The 8,655-nt window shown below is 50.9% G+C and overlaps 1 protein-coding gene and 1 non-coding gene across 2 annotated transcripts; both read right to left on the reverse strand.

Annotated features, from left to right (window-relative positions):
* Nucleotides 1-4,400: 4,400 nt before the first annotated feature.
* Nucleotides 4,401-5,843, reverse strand: COL26b_001822 (uncharacterized protein; the record flags this gene model as incomplete). The annotated part of the gene is made up of 2 exons (XM_053174760.1): nt 4,401-4,530; nt 4,585-5,843. The coding sequence occupies 2 exons, from the start codon at nt 5,841-5,843 to the stop codon at nt 4,401-4,403; spliced, it is 1,389 nt and encodes a 462-aa protein (XP_053041383.1).
* A 2,412-nt stretch (nt 5,844-8,255) lies between these two features.
* COL26b_001823 lies at nt 8,256-8,343 on the reverse strand. Its single transcript has one exon. It is a non-coding gene; the product is annotated as a tRNA-Gly (tRNA).
* Between the last annotated feature and the right edge of the window lie 312 nt (nt 8,344-8,655).

An 8,655-nucleotide genomic window follows, 5' to 3' on the forward strand; every position in this document is an offset into this window, starting at 1 on the left:
GCAGCTGGAACCGAAACACGAAATCGTGCGAACTGATGATACCACTTTCTATTTTACTCATTTTGCTTTTGAAAGGTCGGAACTGAAAAAAAAATCCAAAATACCACATGACAATCCAAGATTGGACAAGAGAGGAAACCACACATCTCATAAAGAAGCGGCGTTAGCGGGTTGGAACCAGGACAGGAAAGGGTTGGTTACATGGAGGGGGATATCTCATCAAGGAAAAAAACACCGCTGCATCTTTGGCTTTGACCGAAGTTGGGGACGACAGTGGCTTGGATGTTATCAGCACAGAAAGCACACTCGCTCCGGCATCCATCACCAGCGGAATAACTGAAGGGTTCGAGATTGTATCCATAGGCTTGAAAATACCCACATTCCTTCACTTGAAATTTCCTGGTGAGACCTGATATGTTCTATTGACTTCGCTGTACTGGCTGCAGGCTATTGTCGTTGATTACGTGGGAATCACGTGGTTCCGTTGATTTTCATCAAATACATCTGTCTCACCAGCGTGTGGTGAGAAGACTAACAGAATCGTAGCTGATTGCGTCGGTTGCACATCCCATGTGAGCATCCATTGATATGCTGCTGTTGGTAGGCCACATCAGTAGCATCCTCGACGCAAGTGGAACTATTGCGGATCATGCTCTTGCTTCTGTCCTTCTTCGACAGCAGAGTGTGCTCTGAATACCATTGCGATGGAGAGTCACGGAGGATTGTCTTCATCACCCACCGGCTTGTAGGTGCTGCGCTGGCACTGAGATATTCAGGTCCAGGGTGGTGTGGTCGATAGCTTCGCAATGCCCATCATGGAGTTAACTCTTGATTGGTTCGCTGGGGTCGGCGGAGGTAAACACTCACGAGGTAGATATGTCTTTTATTTACTCAAGACCTTCATCCTTACTCTGATGCTTCACAGCCATCTTTGGGGATCATGGCGAAAAGAGGAAGGTTTTAGTCCAGGCAGGCTTGGCAGCTTAATGGTATGAAAAGTTACGTTTTATTCGTGTTGAAGAAGAGACGGCGGCAAAATTTGCTGTGCATTTCTCAGCTTCAATGAAAAGTCGCGATTAGAGGATGAGCGGCCGTCAAGTTGCGTCAGCTGGCCGCTCGTGGTAGTGGCTGTCTTCCCATACAGACTGAGTGTCCTGTTCTTTTGCTCCTTCTAGTGTATTCCTGAGTATTACGTCGCGGACGATGGGGGATGGAGATGGCGTTGGCTTCTGGTGACGGGCTCTTCCTCGCCGGGCTGGACTTGATTGAAGAATGGTACCATGCCGGGATAAACGTACCCAGAAGCAATGATTCACACAATATTGCTTAGAAATAGAAGCCAGTAGAATAAGGAGTTGGAGTGTCTTTAATGTCAGAAAACTTGTCGTCTCTCGGGTACGCTCTTCGAATTGGGGCTCTTCATCTGCATCAAGTCGCATTGTGTGGCACGCGGCAGGGTAAAAATCTGACAGCGAATTTCGATATTCACATTTCACCACAATAGGCATGCTTCAACTCGAAGTAAGCATAGTCTAGAGTGGGCTCGTTCCGCAAGTCCAATCTGCATTCATGCCCTTATCATAGCTATGAGGCTTACTCTGAACACAGTTAGTTCAGGATCTTATTACTCGCCATCTTCCGTGGAAGCTCTTGTCTTGCGTGAATTCTAGTCAAATAACCATCGGAAAGTATTACAGAGGTGTCTCTGTCTTCATGAGTTCATTTACATGCAGATCCTGTGGGAGTGATGGAGCCATGCTCAAAGCCTCATCGACAGCTTCAAAAACAGAAACACCGCAGGAACTTATTTCGTCGGTGGCCCAGAATTTGTGAATGTTGGTTGTCATTTATACATTGACACTAGTGGAAAAGAAGCACGACCGGGTGGACATGGTTAGCGGCGTCAAATGGATAAAATGAAGGTACCTCAATCTCAATAGACTGGAAAACAGCAGCAATGGCTGGCCGCAAAGGTGTCGTTGATAGCACCTCATCAAATCGGGGCCACCTACCGATTCCGGACTGTATCCCTTGTTGATGGGCATATGCCTTGTACTCGTCGTCCGCAGCCCTTGCCTGTCAACGACTGACGTGCGGTGATAATCTGGGAGAGATGATGGATGCGGAAACAAGACGTGAGCAGAAGTCTTCCCATGTCATCGTTCCATAGGGGTTGACACTGAAAAGCAGACTCCATGCCATCTTTTCGGGCTGTGGCAAACGCTACCATTGCCTCCAATTTCGTGGTCCCCCAGCATTGCCGTTCCTACTTGGAGACTTCTCGCTCCAGAGGCCTTTAAGTACTCAACCCTCTGGTGATAATCGGCACGAGGTAGTGGTCCGCGATGGAAACCACGGCGACAGTCTGCTGTAGGAAACACGGACTGTTGCGAGGGTTGTCGAGGAGCACAGCAATGTTTAAATACAGGCTCGCAGAAACAACATGGTTGAATGGTTCAAGCAATGGAATTCCGCGAACAGCTGTACTAAACGGCATTACATGGATAGATCGTGATCTTGAAGACATCTTGAACGGTCATAGTCCTGCACATCAAGCGACTTAATGCCGGGCTGGAGTAGACTCCGTCGTCTCTGGCGCTCATCGCTCGTGGTTGATCTGAGTCATTTGAGCCAATACTTGGTACTCAATGCGCTATCTGAGAGAAAGAGATTGGTGTAGTTGAATACGGTAACCATTGCCCTCGTGAATGATGAATTGATGTCACAAAGGAAGCAGATTATTGTTCAATCACATCCGCCACTGGCATCATTGGTTCTTGAAGCTGTGATTCAGTGCCCATTTTCCACTCAAGTAGGCAAGATGTGTACTGCGTTTGGTATATAAACCTCTTAGTATAGTCAGTGCAAGGTGCAGCCAAATCTTGATGCATCTGTTTCGCTTCCCATGACAAGAGGGTTTCGCTCCCGGCACAAGGTGTGAAGTCGATGGGGTGGAAAGGGGATGAAATTTCACCTTACAGATTACCGTTCTTCCGAAGGTTCCCCCCTTCTGCGTGACTAGGTAAGCGAATACTGCGGGAATGTTGGCCCATGATGGAAATCTCATGCTTGCCGCGTAATTAGATGGCCATACTGGCTAGATAGTTAGGTTAGTGGATGAACACCTTGTGAGTCTTCAAACTACTGGCACTACCATTTAAGCTGTCGTGTTCAAGGGCTACAAGACCACCCACTCACGGCGCTTTTATCAATAAACCCCTTAATAAAGTGCTCAACCGACTCAAAAGTTTACGAGATAGTATGGAACCCAAGACCACGTAGAAATGCCTAAGCCTTCTTATTAGTTTTGTATTTCATGCATTGCAGCTTGAAAATGTCCAAATTGAAGGAACGAAGCTATTCGATGTACTACTATATGTACGGTTCAGCAACTATTGTATCGTTCTCATGCCGAAAGGCTGAAGGAGACAGGGTCGACTTGTTCGCCATAACGAAATATTTGTATCTTTGATGCGAATCAGTCCCGAGGGGCCTGCTTCACTCTGACGAGATCATCTTCGGTGGTCTGTTTGCTCCCAGCCCGATCAATCCGTTCGGCCATCGAAAGGGTAGAGTTGAGGAAGGTAGCTGCTTCCTCATCACACAATATAGTTCTGAGAACTTAGCTAGGATCCAGCTTGTGGTGACCAATTCGTTCAAAATCTCAATGGAAACGATTCAGCCAACGGCGAGCGGGACATCTTTGCCGGAGAAGGTGCCACAGGTCAGATCAGGTGGCCGGGCCTGAACGGTCGAACCCGATGGGGTAGCCATGCTACTCATCGTCGATGAACACCAACCGTTCTTGCCAGTCATGTATTTCTCAGTGGATACTTTGAAGCGATTACAGGACGATAGAGGGATAGCGAGTTGACAAACAATCGCAGTGAGGATTCCTCAATAGTCTTTGTCTGTTCCAACGATGACCGCTGAGGTCAAAGAATGGGCTTTTGCGACATTTGCCCTGTAAATGACGTTGGTTAACTATACTTCGATTTATATAGGCATGTGGTGATGTCTGGGTGCTTGGTAACTTGCTGTAAGCCTCGATCATCAGATTTAAGTAGATATTTCTCTACGTCACGTAAGATGCAGGAATTGCCAAGCCAGCAACCCATCTTTGATAGCACAGACAAGAGACGGAGAGAATAGGAAGGTATAATTTATCGAAACTATGTCAATCTTTCATGTCATATATCATCTAAGGAATCCCATGCCAATGCCATCATTCGTCAGATTACCCATAGATACGAAAAGAGCGATGTTGAGTATGTCCTGCCAAGTGGCCATGGCCACCAAGCACGGCGCACTGCCTAAGAGCAAGAACATCCCTGAAATATGTGCCAAGAAGATCACCAAACTACGCCACAACACCATGCGACGACATCTTTGACCAGCACTCAGAGAGCTGGGACTGAGTCGCTGGGCTTGATGGAATAGTATATGGTCAAGTAAGCTCCCTTCTTCTCGGAGAAGGCAAACGAGATGTACGAGTGTGTACCAGTTGCACGGTTCAGGTTCGAACGGGGGCTAAAACACCAGTCAGCAAAGATCACAAATGGGCGCAATGCGGAAACAACTCACAAGCACTTGGGCAGGTCGCTCTCATAGCTTTCGGCCACAGGCCATCCTCTTGACTTGAACGCCTTGGCCAGGTTGGCAGCAATGACTGCGTCGTTATCGGCGTACTGCCACAGCGGGACGTACGACTTGACCTCGGGCCACTTTGACCCGGGCTTCAGCTCGAAGCCGTAGCAGATGCCCTTGTGGAGGATGTCCCAGACCTTGGGTTTCTTGTCAAAGTCGTCGCCGTAGGGCTCCGGCTCGTTGTGCAGCAGGTGCCACATGCTGCGCATCTCCTCGAGGCCCTTGAGCGTGGCCTCGTCGTTGATCTGGCCGCCGAGCGTGACGACCTGGCGGACGACGTTGAAGGCGTTTGATGACGTGCGGGCATAGACCTTCACGCGGGCGCCGGCGGCGGGGTCGATGCAGTCCAAGGCGATCATCTCGACGGGGATGGGGAAGGGGCAGTTCTTGAAGTACTCCTCCGTGACATCAGCGGCCGGCTTGAGGCGCTCGCCGCCGGGGGAGAGAGAGCGGATGGCATCGAAGGTGACTATTTCCGTGGAGGCGCCGGTGGCAATGTGCTTGAGAACGGGGAAGAAGTATGTCTTGAAAACGGCCTTGCCGCCATCAAGATCAAAGGCCAGAAAGGCTGTTGGGGCGCGGTGGCCCGGGCCGAGTCTCTCGAGAGCGACCTTCGTCTCGGCTTCATTGAGGAAGAGAGCCGATGCGAACTGCTCGAACCAGCGGGTGTCTACCTTGTCACCGAGCGAGCGCAGCGCGGGGAGGAGGGCAGGGATCATCTTCTGAGCAAAGGGGTCGTTTTCGGTCCCGCCATGTCTGCCGAGGGGCTCAAACGAAAAGCGGATGGAAGAGGCACCCGAATCGGTGATGTTCCACGACGGCTCAAATGGGGAGCCGTCGGCAGTTAGCAGCGGCTTTATCGGGGCGCTAGTGGGATGGGGACCGAGAGACGGGATGACGAGTTCTGATACTAATTGGAGATGGGCGGCGCGTTGGGCTGGGGTGTAGGAGCCGGCAGCCTTCATAAGGCTGTCAAGAGTTTCTGCGCAGCGGACGGCCCAGAAGTCTTGATCGGACTTGTTGATGAAGAGGTTGTCTTGGGCTGGGAGGCATAGGTTCTGTTCTTGCTTGGCTAGTTTCCTTGGGGAGGGAATCTCTGTCTGGGCGAATGATGATTTGAGGGCCGTTGGTGAAAGTTGTAGAGGGAATGCCGGCCGGCCGGAGCTGAACGACGAAGCTGTCATTGCTGGCGCCATTGCTGCGGTATGTGAAGAAGACTTGGGATTGGTTCACAAGTTGCTACTGAAGATAAGGTAGATGTGGGATGTTTTCGAAAAAGAAACCAAACGACAGACATAACGACGTTATATCTTTCCATGCTGTCCCGGCCACTTGGCTCAGCATTCTGCAAGTCCAGGCAGCCTTGAACGGTTCCCTCGCGGCTGATCCTGAAACTGGCTGTCATCGCGCAGGTGGCTGGGTCGTTACGGCCTGCCGGTGCTCTGCAGGGACGACGGGCAGCCTCAGGACTGTGACGGAGGGTTGATGCCGGGGTGGGCCAACGTCTGGACCCTGCCGAGGGCGTGGCAGTCCGGGATCGTATGGCTTGCGCCGTAGGGCCGCGAACTCTGACAATGTCCGAAAGAGGAAGCTTTCAAGATGGTCGGGCAGCATGTTTGCTGTCAAGTAATTGAACCGCAGGGCGACTGCAACACCCCTCGGCTCGCATTAAGATACGGTCACTCTCTCTTCTCTCAACCGGACTGCCGAATTGGGAAACATGGAGAGAAAGAACTCCACTTGAGTCGGAGGTAGCCCCGGCGGCATGGACGGGGAGGTTCGGGGACTATGATGAAGAATGGGAACGGGCCTCTGTGGTATCCTTGGGCCAGGCTCGGTCTCGTAACCGCATCTGGATCTGCCTGCATCTGGCTTCCATTGAAGCCATATCTTGAATGATTGTGGCTTGGATGATTGGCAATCGTTGTCTGACTGCAGAAAGGCAGAAACAAAGCAGACTTCTGTCAGATGTTGTCAAAAACAGTTTGGTGATCTGCATGCTGCAGCTTGCGCGTTTGCACATGACGCTCAGCCGGGATGTCTGCAGAGTAAACTCAATACGAGCAAGAGCGAGCACAGTCGTTGACCCAAGAAGCAGGACGATAGCCAAGACCGCAGTGTCAGTGGGCCGTGAGGCGCAGAAGGGGCAGAAACGCCGTTCAACGCCGTCCTACGCAGTAGCAGCTTGGGGGTGTCTTGGCAGGAGAGAGCATCGAGATAGACCCCGAAGCTTTGGTCGCATCTCTGCCTCGAAGGGAAGGTAGGCTAAGGTATTGAAAATTTTCCCTCGGACTCCCGATATGACGATGCCATTCGAGACAAGGAGGTGCAAGGAAGCTTCGAAACCTGGAAGGCGCAAAAGATGGGATGAAAGGCCCCCCACTCGTCGGGCATGGATGTGTGAGACCTGTTCCTCGGGACAGAGTAGCGATGAGGGTAGTTTTCCCGCAGTGGCGCGCCAGCCGAGGTGCGTGATTGTCAAGAGTTGACGTTTGTGGTCTTCATGCCGAACACGCCGTCTGGTGAATGTCGATGGTTTGGGTCGATGTTGTTTGGGGTTGGCCGGGAGGCTCGGCACTCACCAGGGAAAATGAAGAGAGATGGGTAATGCCGTGCGAGTAAGCACCTAAGACTAGGTTTGAACGCAACTACGAGTGATGAAGTAAAGTTGAGCCAAGATGGGGGTTGCCTTGTGAGTATGAAGAGCGAGTTGTTCGGGAGAAAGGCTATTGAGTCTGGTTCAGGGTGAAGTTGAAGACCAAAAGTATTAGCAAAAGGCAACTATTGAAGCGCCAGCGCCAGGGTCAGTTTAAGCGCACTTGCGGTGTCATTGCCAAAGGCCGCGCGGGAGAGAACAAGCATAGATAAGCAGCGATGCAGGGACCGGCCGGTGTTGGTCACTCGAAGAAGAGTTTTGGAAATGGCACGAAACATCTCTAAATCCTTGGATCAGATCTTAGAATAAGGGTACCTCTTGGGCAAATTCAGACGTCGAGTAGTTGTGATGATCCTACCGGAGCCGAATGTTCTTCATCCAGAATTCATACGGAAAACCATTTGGAATAGAGGAGGGAAAGGCAAAATAGAGCTGCCAAACAATGAAACGACTTTGAATTTGTTCTGTGGGTGAGGTTTTGGCCGCTGCCAGGCTGCAGAACGGAAGTATGCGCTTTGTGAAAACCGACCGGGCCCGGTACAGTGACATCACCCGGCGCTCTTCTTCCTGTTTGACCCCAAAGATAGGGCTCTTGGCTGACATATCAAAGGCAAAAAGCTGCGATGCTTTGACAGTCTGTGGATGTTTGCTCACAAGCCGCACATGTTGAGAGAAACACACGCTGCAGGTTGATGTGTCGGGAGCGGCGTCTGGAAGACGTGGTGTTTGTCGCACTGAAGTCTAGACTGGAGGTCCGAGTGCCCCATGTTGGGTGGTCTTTGGCCAATCACAAGGCCGGGCTTAGTGTATATCTCATTATGCGCATTTTGTGCAAGATATGCACATGGGCAAAAAAAGACTCTGCAAACCCAACACTCAACCACTCGAAAATCAGCCAAAATGGCAGAACACATCGACAGCTGATGGGAATACGCAAAAGAGCAAAAGATAATGCATCCTCGGGGAGTCGAACCCCGGTCCCCAGCTGTCAGATTCTCTCGAATGGAAGGCTGGGATGATAACCGCTACACTAAGAATGCTTGTGTGTCCGCTCTTGGATGTCTGACTCAGAGGCTAGCTTGACTAAGTACCTAGAGTGGGGTCTCTGTTTAGTGACTTTGGACATGCAGGTCCGCAGTCTCTCTACAGTGTTTCCTCGACACCTGTAAGGAGCCTTCAACAAGCATCTCAACATCATCAACATAGTCAGAGATCCGGCATCTTTCTGAAGATGAGCAACAACTCATTTTCAATTCAACCATGGAACATCATGATCGTGTGTGTTCTTGATAGCCGTCCTTCAGGTTCCTCCTGTTCTTCTCTTCGCCGCCGCCACCCCACTTCCCCCTAGC

The sequence above is a fragment of the Colletotrichum chrysophilum genome, assembly GCF_026319265.1.
Source record: "Colletotrichum chrysophilum strain AFK26 chromosome Unknown scaffold_8, whole genome shotgun sequence".
NCBI lineage: Eukaryota > Fungi > Ascomycota > Sordariomycetes > Glomerellales > Glomerellaceae > Colletotrichum > Colletotrichum chrysophilum.